A 23,324-nucleotide genomic window follows, 5' to 3' on the forward strand; every position below is an offset into this window, starting at 1 on the left:
TCGTTCCCCTTGACCAGCGGTCGGAAAACGAGAGCTCTGGAAGCAACCATTTTGAAATAACCGAATTCTGCCCATCCGGTTTCACTGTGCAGTCTGCAACTATGGCGCACGCCTGAAATGGTTGCTCCCAGAGCTCTCGTTTTCCGACCGCAGGTCAAGGGGAACGAAGACTGGGAATGAGATTGCCCGTGTGTGGGTTTAGTTGTGGACAACAATCGAAACTGCGTTGTCAGTGGCTAGTTATTTGAGCATGTGTATTATGTTTTGAGCTCCAATGTGTGGATTGCTCGCATCGGACACAATTAGTTTCCTTGTCGATAACAAAAGAGAGAAGAAAGAAAGTACCTATCTTTTATTTTTTTCCGGAGAGTGGATTCGTCTAGGTCTTAGCTTCTACACAATTTATATCGTCGTGCAAGGGTTTGTCGGCTCGTTGTCTGAGTTGGTATTACATGTCCAGAATGTTGGACAGAAAAGCCTGGACGACCCCCGGGGTGCTGTCATCTTTAATTTTCCATACTGATGGAAAATTTTAAATGAAACCCCAAAGGAGATCAATTTTGGCGCGGTGCAGTTTATTTATACAATTTGAAGACAGACAAATAAGAGTAATAGTAACTTTATTGACAATAAAGACACTATGCTTTTATCTATGAAGAAAGTTTAAAAGATTTCATGCTTGGCAGTTTTAAACTGACAACCAACAAATTAAAAGGCGATCTCTATTGACATGCAACTATGAATCACCAATTCCTCGAATCATTAGTCAAAATATGTGCTGTTAACAGGTCTCCAAGGTAACTGGTCGTTTCGCCCGATAGCCAGTTCGTCCGATGCCTGTTCGCGCGGACTATAAGTCTCTCCGCCCGGACTGAAAGTCAGCCAAACAAGGATGTGTTAAAGTTCTTTCTTATAACTAAACGAGCGAGAAAGACCACATTGTCGGCAAACCAAACGTGTTTATTTCTCGTTTGTTAATCCATTGACCAAGGAGCTAACAGTCCGGGTGAACTGGCTTTCGGGCGAAACGACCGTAATTCCCCTCCAACAGTACGCGTCATTCACGCTTTTTATGATCTTCGCATGTGCTATGTTGAGATCATGCGAAATATTTTTTGCGAGTTCGAAATTCAAGGGAGCTTAGCGTCCTAGTCTGGACTTGACGTTTGGACTTGACGTATTTAGCGCAAATTCAGCGAATTGTAACATTAACTTATTTATGGAATTGATCGTGTATTAAGATCCCAAAAATGGGAAAAAGTGGTGGTAGCTATATAGGAGTCTCGTGGTCCATCAGTGCAATCGACCTTGCAGGAAACTGAGACAAATAAGGAAAACCTTTTGAATTTCAAAACATGAGAGATCTGTTTGGTAACTTTCACTTTCATAGTGGTGAAAATTCATTTCTGGGTTAGGCCTATTCCAAACCTCGTGCTACTGCGTGCCGAACTAAATTGAAAAATTAAATTGGACTTAAGCACGGCAGTAGCACGACGTTTAAAACCACTCACTTCGGCAGGCTAAGTTAAGTTCGGCACGACTACATACACTTAACACGGCAGACCTTGCCGTACCGCACGGCAGTAGCGCGACTTGACTTCAAACGGTGTGCTCTTGTCGTGCCGAACTAATTTCATAGCCTGCTGAGTCAGCTGCCGTTGCTTTCTAGCTTTTAAAATGGTCTTCAGCAAAGCAAACCTCTTCTGATCGTCGGCGTGACTGCATTAAATTCGACGTTTGAAACCACTGTCGTTTTTTTGTCATGTATGCCACTGCCGAGCAAATTCATTTGAACTCGGCACGGTAGTAGCACGACGTTTGGACTAGGCCTTACTCTGGTTGACATAACTTAGTTAACGTGATTGAACTGAGGTTTATATCAGTAGATCTCCAGTCTTACCATAACACTGAAGTTACAATACTGTTGTTGGGAGTCGTTTTTCATCGTCCGATGCTAGCGTTTGGCCCTATAAGAAAAGAATTGAATGATAGAAGCTTCAGTTCAATGCTTCAGACATGTTCTTATTTACGATTTCTTTTTTTTTGCACTATTAAGTATTAAACAGAATATGTTAACCATAAATTTTAGGTAACCTACCAACTGAAAGCACCATCTAGCGACCAATGTACCGACCAGCTGTGTTTCAAAACAACACGGAATGCAGTTGCCCAAAATAAAATTTGAATGCAGTCCCTGCTAGGGACTAGATAGAGCGTCCGCATGCCCACAATATGCGGGTCTTTTCATATAAGCAGTTGTACTGCTTCTTCTGCCTTCGGTATTTTTGTAATAGACAAAGAATTTGCCATTATTACGAAGCGAACACTTATAAATTAAATCTACCATTTGCGTCTAGTCGTGCTGCTATAAGAGCCTCTGGGATGAGCTAAGGGCACTCTTTTGTATTTCAATAATTCTAAAAACATTGATTTTACCGTAAGAAAAAAACTTACAGCAACAGTTACGCTGTTGGACTTGTGACTTGTCTCGGCGTCATGAGCTGGTTCTTCTTTGTAATCCTCGTTTGTGTCACTGGTCTTAGATACTGCAGACGGTTTTCTTGATGTCGACCTTGAATATTCTGAGGTATCAGACTGGTTATCTTGCTCATCAGGGTAAATATTGGGTCGTATCAAATGGGCCTGCTTCAAAAATAACAACAGCTGCGCTTTGTAGATATCATTGTCATCATCATCATCACCAATAAATTCCGGATTGGCTTGTCCTTTGGGGGTGGACTTGGGCACTGTTTTGTCCTCGTATATCACTTCCAGCGGTATTATAGTGCTGTGTCCATTTGTTTGAGAATCCTTGGAACTAGATAACCTAAAAAATACAGCTTATTATTGTCCAAGTGTTTAAACACAGTTCCACTAGCTCCCACTCATGTGATGAACTTAACTTTTTTACAGTTAAAGGATTTTAATTATCACATGCAAGCTATGTTTGTTGTTCAGCTCATGACAAGAGCTTCATCAAAGTCGCATTGCACCAAGGAATGACGAAACTCTCTTATTCACAAGTTGACGGTTCATATATGGATAACGCCTGTAAACACGTATTTAGGAATTTTCAAGAGTTTAACTGAATTAAAAAAAAAAACTCTTCAGGATTCTCTGATTTCAGAATACAAAAAGCTCAGTATGATAGAAGATTAATTGATTTTTACCCATTTCTCTGTTCAGCTTGCTTCCTGCGTCTTCGCAGCAAAAGAACAACAACAAAGATAAGAATCAAGAGAAATACACCACATGCCACTCCAACAGCTATCCAGATCTCAGCTGAAACTGAAGAGAAAAACAACGCCAGTTACCTCTTTGACTTCTTTTCACTTGTTTAGTATTAATTGATCATAAATCAAGTAGACAGCTCTTGTAATTAAAGTAGCTGATGCTATCAGATGGAGGGACTCCGCTAAGGGAGAAAAATGTTTGCAAATTTGATTTTAAAATACATATTTTTCATTTTGCTCTGAATTCTTTCAAGCAGTTCTTGATTACAATTCCTCTGACTCCACTGAGTATATAATCATTCCATAAGACAAATAAAGCTCCAACAGCTTGAAATATTCATTCACCTGAGCAGCGAACATCACCATTGCAATCAATGTATTCTACATCTCGCCCCAAGTCCCTGCAGTCTTTTCCTCCATGTTGGGGTGGAGGATTTGTACATGTGCGGCTTCGGCGTCTTTGACCACCTTCACAGGTTGTGCTGCACTCAGTGAATTCAGACCACTCAGAATAGTTTCCATTCACAACAACTGTCGAAACATCATGAAAATAACAAATTACATCACTACTGACTGAACGTTTAATTCATGAAAAAGTTCGTCAGCAGTATGAATTTCAAAGGCTTTAGGCTTCCTCAAGGAAATCCTAAACAACTGACAACTGAATTCTAGCTAACTCTCAAGGCAACAAAAAGTGTCGTTGTGATGTCACAACCCACCCCTATTACGTGAGTATTCGTAGCCAAACCATACACTAATAATTCGTCCATACTGACCTGCCTTTTGTGAACACCTTGATCCCACAAACCCAACTAAGCAACTAAGAATCAATAGAATTAAACCACGTCAGTCCGCAATTTTTGCCGGATCTTCACTTTTTCAAAAAGTAACACTGTCTGTACAATTTATCTCTTCCTTATTTGACTAACTTATATTAATGATAACATTAGTAGATGGCGCGCCACATTTAAGTTTATTTAAGTTCTTTAATCGTTAAAACGTGACGTCAAATGAACGTCCGTCTTTCCGGTTGTTAAAAGTTCAGCTACTTTAGCTTTTTTTTTTTAGCAATTATGCTCATTATCAATTGCAATAAGAGGTGTCCAATCCAACCTAGACCAGTTCTATCACTTAAAAGTTGTTTTCCCCGATTATTGAAATTAGTTAAAAAGTCGGACAAATAAACGTCTGTCTGGTAACAGTCAAACAAATGGAAAAAAAAAATAACGTTTTGCTTTGAAGAAATGTTTGACGCCAACCTGCAAACTGGACCATCAGCCCCATCCTGACAACGGCCTGAGTTAAAACAGTATCCTGAGGAACATTTCTCTGTGATAAGTAAAAAGTGTGTCAATAAATCAAACAAGATTAAGTTGAGAGAGAACAAGAGTATGTTACTCTCAATACAGAGGTAATGTGGGAAAGAGGAGCAAAGGGTCACACTTCCTAAGTTTTCAGAACTGGGAAAGAAGAAGCGAGAGCAGATGAGGATGTCAGATTAGGTGGTAAAGGCGTAAATGTGGTGTCTTCCTTGCACCAAACAGACAAGAAGAAGAAGGGTTAAGCGACTTTTACTACTTACTAACATCAGTTGTTTTTACTTACAATGTACTGCTGCTTTTTCCATCATTAAACAAAGAACACAAGCACAGTCACTGTTACAGTAATGACTAGCTAAAAAGCGAAAAGCGTCAACTCGAAAATGAAATTGAATATAAGCAATTTTCAAAGTCATGTGACTTATAGTAATTGTAACTTGTGGTGTTAGTAATTATATTCGTGCCTTCGAACATGTGTTGTTGTTGTTGTTGTTGGTTGTTTATTCGTTCGTCTGTCCGCCCGTTCTCAGAACGCGGACGGACAGACATGGACTTGGGATGAACAAACACGAACAATTCAGTTCAAGTTAACAAGAGAACATGTTGAACGGGTAATGTGACTATTAAGTTTGTTTGACTGACAGGAGATGTTAAGCTTGACAAGAAGGCTGATACTGTATTAAATTTCCTTCTTTATATATTAAGACCATAGTTATTACATTTTGCGTCGTTACATCTCGAGTTAAAAAAAGCTGTTAAATTTTGCGTTAAAAAGCTGTTACAATTCGGGTTAATGTTACCTTTTGCGTCACAAGTTGTTACATTTCGTGTCAATGTTACATTTGCCTCAGTTGTTACATTTTGCGTCGTAACAGTTCTCTTCTATCTTTTATAAGTGTTCTTGAGTACTTTAACAACTAAAATTCGCAATTACAAAGTGCATTTGTTAATTCTTCCAGCTTTGCCGGCCGGGTAGAAGAGGTATAAACTTACCTTGGACAAGAATATTTCCAAAAATGAATCTTTGATTGTTTGTTCCATTGTTTTTCAGTAGAGTTTGATTGACAGCTTGCGCTGTGACATTAGACTTGCTGTTAACAAGCAATTGAAAATCCACCTTTACGCTTCCATTGCTTGAGAAAACCAGAAAAAAAAAGAAAAAAAAATCAAAAAATCGCAAACATCTTTCCTAGATTTTAAGTGCGTATTATCCGACAGAATTCTACTTTCCTGAACCATTATATTAGGCATTCTATTCTATACTTAAATAGTGGAAATGTGCATAGAAACGATACATGAATTTACCGTACTCAACGCAATTGGCAACTAGCCAGTCAGAAGCTGTGTCTACTGTCCTAATACCCTGCGATATCAAGTCACTGACCTAATATGGCTTCACTTGGCCGAATTTGGGTGCGACAAATACCTAGTCGTGCTTTTTTGATACGCTTCGGCAGCATATCAGGCTGGTTTGATCTCGCCACTGTGGGTATTTTGGCGAGACGTGGTCGAGCGTGAAAGAGCCTGATATGCCGCCAAAACGTAACAAAAAGGTACGGTTACTGAGGTATGGGGCCATTAATAAGGTTCTGTTTTCTGTTTAACGGCACAGCAAAAGAAAACGGATCATTTTGTCATTCACTTATTTGTCTGTAGTCAATGAATGATACTTTTTATGGGGAAATCATCCGTTAACCAGCACCATACAGAAACATTTCTTACAAACCGAAATCGAAGTATTATAATGTCTCTCAGGCCTTCCACGTTGCCAGAAAATAAATCCCACAGCTGTCGAGACAAAAAAAATCAATCAATCAATCAATCAATCAATCAATCAATCAATCAATCAATCAGTCAGTCAGTCAGTCAGTCAGTCAATCAATCAACAGTTAACATGGATGGATGGATCGATGGGTGGATATGGCACGTGCAGCTGGATGGGAATTCGCTGATATATTATAACCTTACACTGAATTTTATGTAATTGTAATTATGTCAAAATTCATACCGTGGAATTCACCCTCCGGAACAAGTTCACAAATTGTGCTGAACTCCTATTTAGCAAGTCTGGGTTGAAGTCTTCATTTATTAACGACACCGTGACGTTTATTATCCTTGTGCTATTTAAAGGAGTTGTCCGAGTCGGGACTTGTGTCACTGAAGACGATGCAGAACTCATCACACTTAAAGTAGCAGAGGCCATAGTTTGGGAAATTACCCTCGAGGTTAAGCTAGAAGTCATTGAACTATGAAGCGGAGGCACTGTTGGAGTGTGCTCTTTCAAGGAAACGTTGTTTGAAAATGCTAGGACTCGAGATGATAAAGATGGCGATAGCGATGGGGATGGTAATATGGACGGTATTGCTGATGTTGATGAAGGAGATTGCGGTGGTAATTGTGAGGAGTCTTGTGGTAGTGATGGTGATCTTAATGTGGATGATGTTGTTAATGGCGAGAACGATGGCGACGGCGATGAGGCTGGTGACAGTGATGGCGATGAGGACAGTTGCGTCAATGGTAGTGACGATACGATTGGTGGTGGTGGCTTTGAACGAGTTAATACTGATAGGGGTGGTGATAGTGATAAAGATAGTGATGGCAATGAAGAAGACGTTATTATGGATTGCGAAGGCGATGAGGGTATTAATAGCGATGCAGCTGATGGTGGTGTCGGCGGTGATGGGGAAGGCGGTGTTGACGGTGGTTGCGGTACGATTGCTGACGAGGGTGCTGATGGCGATGAGACAGGTGATGACGTTGACGGTGGTGGTGGGGAGGGCAACGGCTTTGGTGATTGTAATAAGAGTGCTGATGGGAATGCAGATGTGATAGTGATAGTGTCCGGTGGTAATGTCCGGAGTGTTGATGATGATGATAATGATGACAGTGGGGATAATGACAAAGATGGCGATGATTGTGGAGGCGATGGCAATCGTTGTGATTGCGATGGTAGTGGCGATGGGGGTGGTGGGAATATTGAGGCTGTTGATGGTGCAAAAAGTGATGTAGAAGATGATAATGGCGACCAAAGTGGTGATGATGATGAGAGCGGTGATGGAGATAAAGATGGTGAAACTAATAATGATGATAATGGTACTTGAGGTGATATTGTTGGAGATAGCAATGCCGATGAAAATGAAGGCAATATTGTCGATGATTGTGGCAATGATGGCAAAGTTGTTGATAATGATAATGGAGGTACCAGTGTTGAAACCAATGATGAGGAGTAGTTCATATCAGGAGACGATGAAGGTGATGTCAATGAGCCTGATGATAATGGTGATGATGATGATGATGATGACGATGCATTCGTAATTCGAGTCTCTAATACTGTGCTTTTTAACACCGATTGAGAGGTTGGAAATGACACAAAAGGCGAGGATTGAGTTGATGTTGATGATACTTGTAAAGCTTGATCTTGGGTCGAAGACAACGGCCGCGAGGACGATAACCATACTGTTGAATTTGCGGCTGCTGTCGTCGGCGAAGTAGATAGCATCATTATCCCCTGAGTAAAGGAATCTCTAGTCCAAGATCTTGTCAATGTTGCTTCATTCAGAGAAGTTGATATCATCGTCCTGTTTGACAGATCCAGTAATGAATGTCCTGACTCAAACAGTGTTGATAGAATAAGGAGTGTACCCAGAGGTTTTGATGTCAAATTGGAAACGACAGGACCCTTTGAGCTGTCCAGACTGAATTTCTTTCTCAGTCTTGACAGCTTCATCCACCGTCTCAGGGTTGTCAGCAGTGACATTACCAAGGCTGATAATAAACTGACTTTTCGAGTTTTGAGCCAGTTTGAGAGTTTAGGTTTGGGAAGACAAAGCGATTTGTGTAGCGTATTTAATGTAGCAGATAGTTCAGAGCAAAAACAAAATTTGAAAACCTTGTACAACGACGTTTTCCAAATCGTGCCGCACACAAGAAAACGAAGTAAACAGGTGATGAATACTTCAGGCGTTCGACGGTGAACTGACGAAAACAACCGAGTCACGGTTGCCGTTCCAAATAATGTCACTGAAGATAAGAGGTGGATAAGGTTTGATGGTGACCCATATATGAATGATGTCATCACTTTGTTATGACTGGCAGAATGATTTGTCGGCGACGAGCCTCCAGAATTTTCATACTTCCTTGAAAACTGGATATCACTTATCACTAAGTTAGAATTTGATCTAGTGGAATCACTGTCCATGGATATTTCAAGACATGGAAAATTTGAATGAAAAAATTCTGAAAAAGAAATAAGAAACATTGGATTACGACCGATTTTTTTTTAATTGCTATTCTACTGTAATTGTCTACTCTAGTGAAAGCAGTGGGTCGGGAAAAAAGCTTGTTCTGACACGCACTGAACTTCTTTATTTCCAAACACTTCCGGGTGGATAAGCTCCGTTTACAGTATACACGATACTGAGTTTATCAGTATTTTATTAGGTCTAAATATTGAAATAAGTCTGCACCCAGTCAGAACCTGTTGTTCTTCTCTAGGCTGTCTTCCTAAGTTACTTATACGGAACTTTCCCCTGATTACTGGGTAAAATATCGGCGAGGCACATTTCTCGACACATTATTTTTGTTATATTTGCCGTTTCTTTCATTAGTTTTTGCAGCAACAATAAACCGCGCTAAGAAATCATACCCAGGGGCAAAAAGCAAGGAATTTTCAAATTATATATCGACTTGACGACGTTTTTAATGAAGCCAAGAAATAGAGAGATACTGAGATGTAAGGTTTCTTACTTTCCCTTCGGCGATGTTATAAATGAGGCCATCTCAAAGCGAAATTAATTAGAGAGCATATACTGTTTTGACGTGCAATTTGGTAGAAAGAAGCAGCTTGGCAAATAGACTAACGCACTGAATTTGAATATGACTCAGCAACTTGGCAAGTGTCAGTCATAATTGAAAGCACCGAAACCTTCAAAAACGACTGTAGTTTTAGTAAATGACAAGACCGGTCAACCAGAGAGCAAACAAAATCAAATACATCCATGCAAAAAAGACAAGAGTCTCGTAACCAGGACGATTTTCCAACAAAACCTTTAGTGATAATTTACATTTTGCGGTTAGGTATTGGTAGATAAACCATGAATATGATTCAGGTAAACCGGTTTGAAAGCAATTAGCACCAGCCTAGAATTGGCAAAGAAGAACGAAACTAATTTCACAGAAACTGTTCTAGCGTTAAATTATTAGTCGTAAATTCAACCGGTCCAACTTGAACAGAATTGGTAGGTTGGTAAACTATCGCACCTAAAGAACATGCTATCCAAACTTCTATCAAATTTGCATCTCCTTTTTCGCATCTCGAAATCGATGTGCAAGTTAAAATTATTATTCTAATGAAACGTTGACTCCAGACAAGTATATTTCGTCTGTATATTCCGAGGTTTTCCAATCTATTACAGATCTTAAATTATATCAGTCTTCACTAACCAAAGTTTTCATCGACAGAATCCCCTTCTTCTTTCATATATTTGACTGGTTCTTCCGAAAATAGACAATTAAAATAATCCTCTTTCCTGTGTGAGGTTCGATAATAGGGACATTTTAAATATCTTCTGGGTTTATATGCGCTTGTGATGCACTTGTTTTGGCAAGAATGAACACCCTTATCCCTTATTACATTCGTATTCCATCAGATTCAGTTCTCGCAGCGTGCATGCTGACCTATTCTCCGTTTTTAACTGAGACGGTAATGTTAAATATAAACATAAGAAACATGTAATGCATCAAAACAGCACACTATGGTAGGCTGAATCGTACCTTGAAATTGCAGAACGAAATACAACATGCCAAGAAAATATAGAATTTCCAACAGTGATTTCCACATTATCAGCTAAAACGTTTGGTTGTTACAGACCAACAGTTTGTTGCTGCTCGACATTCTTGCAATTATGCTCATGTCAGACAGTTTTACATGAAATGATTCAGTATGAGAGAAACAGTTCAGCGGTTTACGATGTTTGATTGATTGCCAACACTCAATACAGGTATCGACAGGTGTTTGTATCCATGGAAACACCGTTAAAACTAAATCGATAGATGTATCTAGGAACAGGCCCGGAAGTGCTCCAAAAACTACGAAATAAATGTTTTAAAATGGTAATTTGCATCGTTTTATTTTCCGTTTATGAATTTCACGAATTAAAATGACAAGAGATTTGGAAGTTTAAAAATATGTTGTAATGTTTTCTTGCAGTGCACACTGTTTATACTATTACGATTGCGTAAAGCACCTGTAGGTTTCTTTTTTGTTTATTTCACGCTGTTTGTAGAATGCATTCAAACGCAAGATAAATACTAACACCAATGACGAAAAGGTAGACAACAATAAGGATAATTGTTCTAAAACCCACATCAAAAGATTTTAATTGAAGACGTATTACGATGTGCATTATTTAGTTTCAGAAAGCTTCTGGGCCTCGGTGAAGGAAGTTTTAACACAATCACGATATTTCCTACATGAAAATTATTGTTGTTTCCATGTTCGTTACTAACGCGACTTGCACATGAAGATTAAAGTGCACTCGGCATCATTTTCATCAGTATTGACGATTTATCCCCTTTCAAAATAAATTACTTTGACAAAAATGTCGTTCATTTAAGCAATAGAGTACTTTTTCCGTTTTTACATAGCCTCATCTAAACACGAGAGGGGTTGGGAGAATTCAAGACAGTTGTGCAAACCCGAAACGCAGTCGAGGATTTACAAAACTTCCGAGAATTCTCCGAACCTCCCAAGGGTGTAGATGAGGCTATGCAAACACGGAAAAAGTACTCTATTGCTTTTATAAAATATTTCTCAAAAATACGCGCGAATCTAAAACGTCAGAACCGTGTTTACGTATTCTCATCTAAACACACCTATCGACCAATCAGCGGGCGCGTAGTATCTCAGCTATTTTATAAAATGAGATAATGGATTGTTCCCTCTTTTCTGTTAATTCTTCTGCGTTGAAATCGGTCAGTATAAAACACGAACTGCGGACTTCGGACTGATATAAAACAAGGAAAGAGGTATAAAACGCGGACTAAGCATTACGGACTGGGTATCAGTGAAACATGGACTTGGGTATAAAACGCGGACTGCGGACTAAGTGTGGCCTACCGACTGCGGACTGGGTGTAAAACACGGACAAAGGCACGAAATGCCAATTTTCCTGCCAAGTGACCACGGTGCATGAAGGAAATGGTATTTTCGCGCCATAAATGTCACTTGGTAAAATTGCGGATGTACTATCACCCCAAGATGGCCGGCATTGGAGGTAAGGGCTGCGATTGCTTCACATATTAATTTTTCTTTTCTTGCAGAGTTTCGATTTCCAAGAGAGCAAAATTATGATAGTATAGAGTAAAGTGCCTTACTGGCTGTTGTTATCTTCACGGGGAAGCAATCGACAATTTTCAACTCCATATGTTTGATATAATCGCCTTTATTTTTTTACTTCTCACCACCTCCTTTGGAATTATGTTACAAGTTGTTCTTTCTTTGAGTCCTTTGTTAATGAATCACTGTTTAGCAGGATGTAAATAATTACAAATTGTTTGATATTAAGATCATCTTTCTGTTTTCCTTTATTGAAAAGTTCTTTCAATGCCAGACACTTTTCAGCGCAACCTTTCGTATTAAAAATTCAGCTTTTGCCCAGACAAAATAAGATAATATGTTTACAGTCTTGGTCCTAATTAATCTATACCCACTGTGCGCTTTTTTGTTCATACCTGAGTCCATGTTTTATACGGCAGTCCGTAATGCTTAGTCCGCATTTTATACTTCAGTCCGGGTTCTATACCCAGTCCGTAGTCCGTGTCTTATACTGACTGGCATGGAAATTATCCCAGATGAAAACAAGAACAAAGTGGCTTTCCCCTTCTAGAAGTGAATTTTAGTAAAGACATTGGTAATCCTGTACCCAGGAGCTCGCGTCCGCCAACACTAACCGCCTGGGTCTAAAGGATGCGGGCTGACTGACACCATAGGCGATCACCAAACCTGCACTAAATAACGAAACCCACACTGTTCAATTCATTCATGGCAAATGAAGTGTTTCGATAGCCTGGATAGACGGTTTAAATCATGTTGTTACACGCGCGCAAAGGTTACTGGTAGTGGTAACAAAGATCTCAACAAAAATTTTCCTTTTTGTTTTGCGTGCTTTGCCTCGCATACATCGGGTTTGTGCAGTGCTTAGCTCCCTTCAATTTGCACGCTTATGTTCTTGGTTTGTACTATCATACAGTAGTATGTTCCCCTTGCTTTGCTTTTAGTTCGTACACCTATGTTCCTGTAACTTATGCAATCAGCTTGAAGTAATGTTACTGCTGCATCGTTTCCCTTCCTCCCATGGTAGCCTGAAAGAGTATCTAATGCCCTAGTCGGATTACTGACGCTCAGGCTGCCATCCCCTGGGTGGGTTTTCTCGCGTTTCTTCCGCGCCTTTCTCTCCCGCATTAGGCATGTGCCTTTATCATTGGTATTTAATCCTGTTTTACCTCTCAACGGCTGGCAGCTTTTGGATATTTTATTCACGCTGTCAATTGCCTCGCCCTTCATCATAAGTTTTGGGTGGCTAGGATTTTCTAGTCTAAGGATTGGGTTTTGTTTTTGAGTATTGGCAATTGTTTTGGATCTTTAGGCCATATTAAACGTTTAACTCCTGGGCGCGGAGCATTTCTCCATCTCTTATTCAGCGAGCGTGAAAGGGACTGTCGCGAATAGAAACACCATTTAATGGAAAAAATATCACGTCTAGCCGAAACTAGCAAAACAACATGAAAAAAACTCTTCTTCCAAATTCGGTGAAGTTTGTTAAGGCTCGACCAAATGCACGCAATATTTGGATTATTGCAAGATTGTCGCGTATAACATGTTGAACACGTTTGGCCACTCTGTTGCCTTCAGTCAAACACACTGATTGCAACAGGGAACGTGTGCAATAGGACGCGTGCAACATGTGTTCGCAACAATCTTGTTGTGTTGAAACCTCATGTTCCATACATTACTTTATTTTAAACACTCAAGTCGATTAATTGTTTCAATTTTTTAAAAATCAGATAATGCGGCAAAAAACGGTCAGAGCCAGATTTCAATGATGGCACGTTCCATGTCCACAAGGGTACTTTATCCATGTGGTCATCAGTGTTTAAAATGATGTTCTCCTCAAAGTTCTGAGAAAAATCAGCAAGTGAAATTCCTCTTCCTGGAAAAATGCAACTGAAACTGACAAAGCAGATGTTACTTGTCATATACCCAACATCTAAACCAATCAGTGAAAACAACTGCTACTTTCTCCTTTCCTTGGCCAGAGAATATCAGACGGAACAACTTACAGAGCGCTACCGCGGTGAAAAGTATCTGTTACAGAGAAAGAAAACCCCTCATCAAGCCATTGATTTTCTGGTTTTAGCTAATGAGTTTAACATGGAAGATTTGTGTAAGCAGTGCGTTGAAATTGCCAAGCACATCTCAATAACTGAACTGCGACGTCAAGAAAAGTATGCTTTGATTCCACCAGAAAATGGCAAGCAATTAGCTGAAAGGCGAGTGGAATTACTGGAAAACAAAATATTGAGCAGTGAACAACGGGTAAACGCAGTGAAAAAAGAGGTTAAGGATGTGTGTGAGTGGGGAGTGAAGGAGATTGCACGGGTTTTGTATCAAAAACTCCTCTGAGGTTAGCCAATCGCCACCTTTACTTTACGGGAAAATCCAGAGGTTAATGTTATGCTGCAGTTGTTACAACAGCGTCTCAGAAATATGTCAACTATTTGACACAGTTTAGTAACATAATTCTATTCATTTGTAAGAACTATATTGTTTATTGTCGAAAAACTAGAAAAGAGAGAGGTTAAATTATTGTGTGTTCTTGGCAAAGAGCGTGAAAGACTTTGACTAAGACTTGTTTGGGAGCAAAAGACGTCCTATTGAGTTCACGCAACACAGACACGACTGAATTAAGATGTTGTTCTTACAAAAAATGGAATGAGTCATAAACTTATATTAGTCAAATAGACATATTTGTCGAAAAAAAGTGTAAAAAAGTATTTAAAGTTTACTAAAAAAAATTAAGATGTACTGAACATTTTTTTGATCATTTTCACTGTAAACACTACTTAAAAAACCGAAAGTGATGTTGTACCTTAGGCTCGAATAAAGTCTGAGCAAAGTTCAAAATCTTTTGAATTGACGAAAATATCTTACAACTAGCTAATATTTTAATAGAACCCGAATTTTATCAGTAAACCTCCTAGAAAATTCGAAATTATTTTTTCAGCTGTTTACGTTTTGATGGTGGACCGACAATCGGGACAATCGAGCGTAAGAATGGCCAGAATCCCCCCCCCCCCCCCCCCAACTTGCGTGCAGGTATTTCTTGCTGTTCGATTTGCACCAGTTTCCACCGTGTTGTAACCAGAACCAAACTCTGACCCTTACCGACAAGTCAATGACAACAGACAATTTTTGCGGAAAGCCGTTTGTACGTTTATTGACTGAATTAAATTTTTGTCAAACGTTCCACAATTAATGTTCAGTGTGACCTCATATATCTAAGCGTCCAATCCGGCAGTTTGTTTGTTGTCGCTCAAATGAGAGGGCTCAGTGCCTGGCAACAAACGCAGAGAATGCCTTAGCCTTTTTCCAAACATTTCCACTTCCTCCCCAGCCCATGTGAAGGTACCACTCACGCCTGTAAATGTAAAACCACTGGGTACAATGCCAACCAAAGAACCACCAGCAGATTCGCCACTTCTTATACCTGGAAAATAGAAAGAAACTTTAGCAGAGCTCCTGGATGGATGTAAGGATAATAACTATCACTTACATTCGGGAGGCAATCAAAGCAGAAAATAACTCAGTATAACTTACCGATCGTTTTCTCGCCAAGACCCACCTAACAAGAGTCTGAGCAAAAGGACCGCATGATAAAACGAACAATACGTCATGCGCTACAGCGCTGCCCTTGATAGAACATCCCAAAGGGACACCATTATGATGACCGCCACATAACCATCGCAGCAATTATATTTACAGCTTTGCTCAACTGAGATAGACAGTACGGTCGGTCCAGCCAAGGCTAACTGTCAAATTTTCATTTCTAATGTCAACATGCTATCAAAAAGAAGCCAAATTTTATTTTTTTCTTATTTACTTGCCTGGCTTTCTAGGCTTTGCTAACTTCCTCAAACAATATTGGCCCACAAAATACCGAAATGTGATTTGCATTTTTCCGTCACTAGACTGTTCACAGCACTCTACTTTCTCGTACTTTTATTCGATCGTTGAACGCGTGGAAAGAATCGCGAGAGAACTGGGCGCCAGCACAAAACGCTCGCTTTTTCTTTCGCGTGTAAACAGACTATGAACAGTCTATTCCGTCACCTTGTACTCCAGCATTGCATTATCTTACCTTGATCGGTATCTTGTAGCAACTGCATAATGCTGTGATGATCCGACCCAGATTCCAACGATGGCAGGATATCTGTTCTTGACAGCATTAATGGCCGAGTTCCGTATCCAGGAACGATAGATTCCCGGGAGTGTGGACCACCAGCTGGTGTAGGAGGAAAGGCTTCCTCCTTGGGGATATTGCCGAGTAAGGTACCAGTTCCTCAGCTTGCTGTCAGTCATATCCCAGTGAGTGGTCGCTCCGCCACCGAACAAACAGAATGTGTCAACTTTAGCACGTATGTCTTCAACGTAATAACGGGGCTGAATGATAACGAGAATTAGGTTCCATTAACAATTGCAGTACTAATTGCGTTTTCTTGAAATTTGGGCCAAAATACCAGGCAGCACATAAATAAACGACTTCAAATTAAGGTTCAGCTGAAAATCGAGCCCATCTCGTGCGGTTTGTTTGCGAAGGTTTTTGGAGGTAGCTTATTTAACTAGAAACTGCAAGATACAAAGTGAAACAGCAGTCATATCAATGACGGATTAACTTACAGTGTACCATGGCGGCTGCCAAGACGCGCTTCCACTGACGCCGTGGTAACCTTGATAAAGTTTCTGATTGTACCCGTATGACGATGAAATGTGAGCCAGCCTAAATGTAAAAACCAACAACCGTTTATCACCTTTTAACTTACAATTGATTAATCGATATTAATCGATATATCATGTTACTTGAGTTAAAAAGAGTAACGTGATTTATATATGGCTTGCATGTAAAGCTATAAACCTTTGAAGCTGTAAGCATAAACAAGACAAATATATGTCATACATGCAAACCTAACTTATATCAAAACTGGCAGGAGGCTACCATTTGGCTATTTTACTATTTGGCTATTATCGCTGTGAAGCTGGGAGCACCGAACTCAGAGAGCCGAATCGAACACTTGACTAGCAACAGGCAGAAAGGGGCAATTGAACTCGAAACTAGCAACCGAATCTCTTTTATCAGGTTTGACAGAACAAACTCATGTATCCAGGATTAATAATGTCTCAGCTTTTGTAAACAAACGGGGGAAGGCAAGTGTCTAACCTACAACTGAACCTTAAACAGTTTTTTTCCCTAAAATATTTAAAAATAATGTTTAACCAAAGTAGTGATTAAGGGACAATTTATTTATTTGTTATTTCCAGTTATTTCAAATAACTGGTTGACGCTTATCTAATCTGAGATAAACGTTCTCCTTGTTTGAACAACATGGTCCGAAGCTAGAGATTCTTTCTGATTCTTGATTGTTTGGTAATCATTGTAGTACGAGGTTCCTAAACCAGCCTGAAATAGAAAAAATTAAATCCTGTATCATGGTTTGTACCTGTCATAGTAAGCAAATATTTGAGCCCAGGCCACTGGACCGCATCCACTGTAACATCCACAGCACCGATGTTGGTTGTAGTTAGGAAATAGGTGTGGATGATGAATACTCCAGTAACTCCATGAGCTCCAGCGCTTTGTTCGGCTTGTGAAATTCGTCTCTATACCAAACCTTTTTTCCATCATGATCCCATCACTGGTCGTCAACTGCACACGAAAACTAATATCTGTATTCATAAGGATTTTCTGAACTGTGCTTTTGTCATCATGGACAGATAACTCAAAGAACTTGATACCATTCCGAGCGGATAGAAATAAACGCCTGTTTACATACGTCAAGTCTCTGCCGCTGCAAACTAATTAAAAAAAAAGAGACACTGTTATCAAGAAAGTTTGTAAGAGACAAGACCAAGTGATCTGAATTATAAAGGCAGAACAATATGCCGACAAGGAGGAGGTAGAGTTTTATGAAGGCCAGCCGAGAACTAGGAAAAGGGCCAGAATAACGAGATGGTTGCATCTAGTCGCGTCACGTGCTGAAGAGCACTTGTATTTTTATGACTGACTGAAATTGTGTATTGCAGTATTACCTCACCAGCGAAACTACACCTTGCTTTTGAAGACAAGTCAAGTAGCCTGTGCACCTGTGGTCACAGGCAAACCAAGTTTATATGAATGCTACATCGAGTCTACATCTTAAACGAGATCACAGTGGTCACTGGGTCACAGAGCGGAGTCCCAAACTCATAAAATCTTTAAAACTGCTATGGTAGGCCGGGCATCTCGGTATTACAAACAGTTCAAATTAATTCTGCCACAGACTTCTGACTCACTTCTGGCAGTCGAGGAAACCGCACGCTTCCAGGAAAATGTCAGTAACCTGAGGACGAGCGGGTTTGAGAAATCATCCTGTGTTGTGATGGACTCTACAGTAACTTAAATATTCATCTAATTTATTTCACTAGTCACAGCCCGTTCAAGCGGTGCGCAATTTAAAGAATTGCATTAAGAAACTTAGATTACGAGAAAAAAAAACAAAACAAAAAAACAGACAATCCAACGTTGACACCATTCTTTGCCTTACCGTTCACTAGAACTGCACAAAGTTTCTTTTGCCAGTCAGCGGCAGTCAAGTTACTTTTCATTCCACTAGTCCCGGTGAAAAATATTCTTGGCGTACTCTTGGAGGTGTAGAATCCTACAGATATTCTGTGTTTGGAACCTGATTCAAGAGCCTCTTCACCATATCGCACCTGCTTCTGTACGCTTTGAACTTGTCTTAAACTCCCCCATTCACCCTCCTCGCCCACCTCATAAGAAAGTTCCCGCCATTCTTTGTTGAAGTCCGGCAGGCTTGCCTTTACCATTGCAGCCAAGCTTTTCCACTGCTTTGTATCAATCTGCGTTATACGATGAAATATACTGTTATAACCATACCGTAAAAACCCTAATTAAAGTAACGACCTTCGTTACTCTCGAGGAGCAAAAAAAGTTATAAACTGAAAAGTTGGTGCGACTGAACTCTTTTAACGACATAAAAAGACGGATATTCATAAAAAAAAAAAACGTTCTTAAAACGTGAGATTAAATTCTTCGTTGCAGTTTCAATCTATGTCGCTGTCACATGGGTGGGCTCTTCAAGTCTAGACCGTGTTGTCAGTGGTCAGCAGGAAAGCAAGTCAGATATAGTAAACTGATTCTACGACTTCATGACGAACTACCACGTCAGTCTGCTCAGTGTATCAATATCTCAGAGCTTTAGTCGAGTTTTCAACTTTAACTGATTTGAAGAATCGTTCCTTTTAATACCCTCCTGTTGCGCAACTATCCGATTGAAAAATGGAAAGGAGACAAATTTTCGTTTTCCTGCAGTTGAAGTTTACATCTTTGGCTTGACAACGAGGACTTCTGTTATAAATTAATACTGGGAAATTGAGTTACAAACACTTACTGGCGCGTTAGAAGTCCAGTTGTAATTAGCAGCAACTGGAACACCATTGCGGTCTTCACACATGTAAATCCCTGCCTGGCTCAGACGGTAGTGCTTGAAACAGGTCTGACCATTTTTGGCCGCATCCATGTTGAGCTTGTCTGTAGGGCGATACTGCTGACTTTTAGCATTGACGTCACCACTCTCAACAAACCGATTATCACCAGTTTTGGAACCAGAAGATAAAAGGAAATAATCCTTGCCATCTCCGCTAAGGATTTCGTAGTAAGCGATGTTGTTTGGTTCAAGATCTTTTCGGTATACTGGTCGTGGCCCGTCTTTAGCCAACAAATTGGCACTTCCTAGACCTGTGAAGTCTTTTTCCGTCATCAGATCTAAAACTGTATCTTGGGCTTCATATGAAAGAAGTGCACAGAGCGCTGGTGGCGTTGCCATGGAGACAAGGACCAAGAGCGCAATCAGCGTCAGGGTACTCATTCAGTGCTTGGGTCAGCTATTTAGAACATAAGTGCTTTATAAGTTACTACAGATACTTTAAACTGAAACTTGTCCACTACTGATGTTATTGTTATCATGCTGCACATTTTCTTGTGGGATCAGTTATAATGCTCTCATTTTGTGACAAGGACATAGCTTACAACGATTGACATGAATAAGCACACTACCGATAAAATCATGTTAACAATAAACAAGTATTTTTTTCAGGAAATATTCTCTTGAAAAAAAAAATCAACTTCAAGAAACAAAACTTAACCCAAACATAGAATATTCTCTATTTTCCATGATAGATCAGTGAATGGAAGAAAAATTCACTTATCAGTATCGAAGAAAATTTGCTCTATACCGAAAAAAGTCAAGCCTGTTTTCCTTCTCCTCTCCGTTCTCGAAAAAAAGAGAGCTAAACGAGGCGCTTCTCGTAGGGAGTGCCTGCAGCACCCTACAAGGACAGCTTCACTTACTTTCTTTTGAAACTGTTTGAATTCATAAAGCACTTACTCAAGCTCGCGTTTCAACTCTTCCTCAACTGGTCTATTAACCTCTTTCCACTTCTACTGCAGTTCAGGTTTGCTTTTAACAAGAAGATGGATTGCAGCCTCTTTATATGTTTTCTCCCAGGTTCCTGATTGTTTTCCATTTTTCTCGCCGTTTTAAATGGAGTTTACTCAGGTGCTGCATTTTCAAATCTCCTAATTATCCAATGTTTTTACTATCAAATACAGCTTGCTACTTTTCTGCGTAAGTTTCAGAATATTTGTCTCTGAAAAAGCCATCTCAATATACCACAATATAGATCAATAAAAGATCAAACACAATTCTCGTTTCTGACTTGAGACCGCGGCTTGAGGCAACGTTTGAAGTCGGTACAATATAAGGACGGTAAGGACAAGAAATTTAAAAGGCTCAGCCCAGACTATGGAAAGAGAATCAGGACTAAATGACTATTATGACGACAACTATAATGATGATAATCAACAAATAAAAAACAATGTCATAACCAGCGCTGTGTTTCACACGCTATCCCATCCTCTTTGGCAAACACTGATGATCAGTCAAGCTAATAATTGGTTGGGTTTCTTAATGCTTAAAAAGGACGGATCCCTCTAAACAAAATATAGTTGGCCCTCGATATGCATTTTGTTTTTTCTCCGAGGCACTTGGTTCCTATTTTTCTCGTCATTCGAACTCTCTGTAGGCGGGTATCACATGAGTTCTACGCTGAAACCATCTAATTGCTTTAATTAGTCGCGGTCAAATGCATTTGCAATTGCAGCTTGCCTTTTTTCTAAATCCATTTGAATCTGTTTGGCTTTTAAATTGCTCGATTTTTCAATATTTAAACAGGAAATAGTTTCCTCTGGAATGACTGCTTGGAACCACCGTACAAATGATATCTTTGGCAGCCGAGAAAAGCAAAATAAGGAAAATAAAACGAAGAAAATTTCAATTCCTTTACATGTTCAAAATGTCTTGAAGGTAATAAGTGCAAGACATCCACCTTGTACGGTTTGGAGCCTTCAGTTTTCATTCTTTTTCCACCCAACATATGATTCAGATTATGCAAACACTACTTATGATATCACTCGACCGAAACAAATGGTTGTTTATATTTCATAAGTGTATGACGTAAATATATATTTTTTGCGTAAGTAAGATATGTGCTGAGCTCTGACAAATTTAAAAAGCCGTTAACTTCTAGGTCTTCTAGCTTTTTCCAGCCATCTCCTTTGAGACAAATCAAGCTTACAAATCAACAAAACTTCCAGAGCGAAAAAGGGGAAATGCACGCCAAATAGCAATTTTCTTATCCCGTCACCATCTTAACTAACATAAAAGGTTCCTTTATGGATATCGCTTGTTGGCCGTGGGATTGGGAATGGTTTATTTTAAAATCTGAGTTCTCTACCTAACATGAGATAAGAATTAAATTCGTTTAGACTTTCCAAAATAGTTTGACTGATAAACTTACTATGATGAAAACCGATGAGCATTCTAACCAAATGAGGAAACAGAATGACTTTTTATGGGCAAGACAAAGAAATCAATCTAAGCAGTATATTTTTCTTTCTCAAACACTTGGCAGTGTTAAGAGGGCAATTAAATACAAACTAACGCAGGAGTATCGACTTTTCTAACCACAAATGTTATAGCGGTTTCTGATCTCCGGTTGAGGATGATTGTACAGGGTTTGGTTCTTAATCAGATCTCAAACTCCCGAAATGATAGCAACGACGAGCTGATCGACAATTTTGAGATGATCCCCACGTGGAACCCAATATGACCCTAATTCCGAAATGATTTCCATTTTTTTATTCTTAACTTAATTTTTGTAACCCTTACCCTGATATAATCCCCAAGGAAATTTCGGAACGGAATATTATGAAATCTGATGACTTAAACAAACAGAAGGAAAAAGGTTCGATTTTGAATGCACTTTTCACGTATTTATTCAGGTATTTATAACATCCATTTTGCATAGATGTTTAAACGATGAATCTCTTTCAACGAAATACTAGCAATAAAAGCAGCGTTATCTTTTGAGTTCCTAGTGTGAAGCTGGAAATACTTGAGTTACTTTCTCACCCACCGGCCAGTAGGAACGGAAGAAACAACAAACAGTTTTCTTCACATGAGCTAATTTTCCGCTAAGTTCTTGGCCGGTAGATTTGTGACAGCAGCATTTCAACTGTAGCGCCTGGCCCCACAATGAACTCATCACATGTTGGCGTCCAATGTCGGTCCACTGAATAATGACAGCACATCACCAAAGTCCGTGATTAACAGTGGTCAAAAAACCATTCAGGCAAAGTTAAATTCGAGCTATGGACCAGTCAGCGGTCCATCAGTAAAGTGGTTTGTGGGATCGCCCGCTGGAAATTCCAGGGAGTGCTGCTTTGCCTGCCTTTGCTAGCTTGCTTGCCTTTCGCAATGTCTAAGGCTCTCCTTCTCCGTCGCGTTTGTTTTCGACCCACCCTCCAGCTGGATAAGTACGAGAGTAGGTAGGTATGGTAGGTTTTCCACTCAACCTCTCAGTATGCCGTGTGCACGGGTTGTCATGGTAACCTCTGAACACCCGTCAGATTCGGCTCGCTACCTAGCCCCTCACCCTGTGACAACTGATGCCATGCTCCTCTCTGGCGATGAGTTTAATCACGTGCTAGAGTCGAATGTCTGTCCACTGAATACTGACGGCACATCCATCAAGGCACCTATAGTCAGTTGTGCTGCTCTCTCAAACTGTCTTGAGATAGTGTCGTTATCCTGCACGAAACAATTGTGATAACTGTCAGTGAGTACACACTCAGCAGATACCCTTTGAATACAGCCCATGAAGTCACAGTATATTGGCTACTTAGCGCCATAGTTATTGAATCGAATTATACCTCTGTTCTGTTGTTGAGAACTGGCGAAACAAACACACCAAAACAAGTGACGCCTTGTTCATGAATGTAGGACTTGAGATCTTCTGTGGCCATCTGTTAATAAACGAAAAGGAAGTTCTAAAGGGTGGATAACATTCAGGGACACTGTACTTATGGTCAGCTGTCTG

The 23,324-nt window shown here is 39.9% G+C and overlaps 3 protein-coding genes and 1 pseudogene across 3 annotated transcripts in view; 1 reads left to right on the forward strand and 3 right to left on the reverse strand.

Moving 5' to 3' along the window:
• Positions 1 to 50: 50 nt before the first annotated feature.
• Positions 51 to 9,639, reverse strand: LOC145487499 (uncharacterized). The gene is made up of 9 exons (XM_081466305.1): positions 6,561 to 9,639; positions 6,279 to 6,340; positions 5,546 to 5,685; positions 4,493 to 4,562; positions 4,010 to 4,053; positions 3,579 to 3,764; positions 3,171 to 3,288; positions 2,455 to 2,827; positions 51 to 1,967 (listed from the first exon to the last, which is right to left on the reverse strand). The coding sequence occupies exons 1-9, from the start codon at positions 8,808 to 8,810 to the stop codon at positions 1,914 to 1,916; spliced, it is 3,297 nt and encodes a 1,098-aa protein (XP_081322431.1). The 5' UTR covers positions 8,811 to 9,639; the 3' UTR covers positions 51 to 1,913.
• Positions 9,640 to 11,810: 2,171 nt separating this feature from the next.
• Positions 11,811 to 14,433, forward strand: LOC145487843 (BTB and MATH domain-containing protein 36-like; annotated as a pseudogene).
• Positions 14,434 to 14,957: 524 nt separating this feature from the next.
• On the reverse strand, positions 14,958 to 20,158 carry LOC145486532 (uncharacterized). Its single transcript, XM_081465216.1, has 6 exons — positions 19,277 to 20,158; positions 18,410 to 18,725; positions 17,327 to 17,681; positions 16,509 to 16,608; positions 15,970 to 16,271; positions 14,958 to 15,318 (listed from the first exon to the last, which is right to left on the reverse strand). Exons 1-6 carry the CDS (start codon positions 19,751 to 19,753, stop codon positions 15,159 to 15,161), a joined length of 1,710 nt encoding a protein of 569 aa, XP_081321342.1. The 5' UTR covers positions 19,754 to 20,158; the 3' UTR covers positions 14,958 to 15,158.
• A 77-nt stretch (positions 20,159 to 20,235) lies between these two features.
• The window catches only part of LOC145486533 (D-ribitol-5-phosphate cytidylyltransferase-like), a 27,772-nt gene continuing 24,683 nt past the window's right edge, over positions 20,236 to 23,324 (reverse strand). Inside the window, exons 15-16 of the mRNA XM_081465217.1 lie at positions 23,158 to 23,250; positions 20,236 to 23,035 (exon numbers count right to left, since the gene is read on the reverse strand). Of these exons, the coding sequence (XP_081321343.1) occupies positions 22,925 to 23,035; positions 23,158 to 23,250 (204 nt within the window). The 3' untranslated portion in view covers positions 20,236 to 22,924. The remainder of the gene's footprint in view (positions 23,036 to 23,157; positions 23,251 to 23,324) is intronic.

This window comes from Orbicella franksi, chromosome 5 (genome assembly GCF_964199315.1).
Source record: "Orbicella franksi chromosome 5, jaOrbFran1.1, whole genome shotgun sequence".
NCBI classification, from domain to species: domain Eukaryota; kingdom Metazoa; phylum Cnidaria; class Anthozoa; order Scleractinia; family Merulinidae; genus Orbicella; species Orbicella franksi.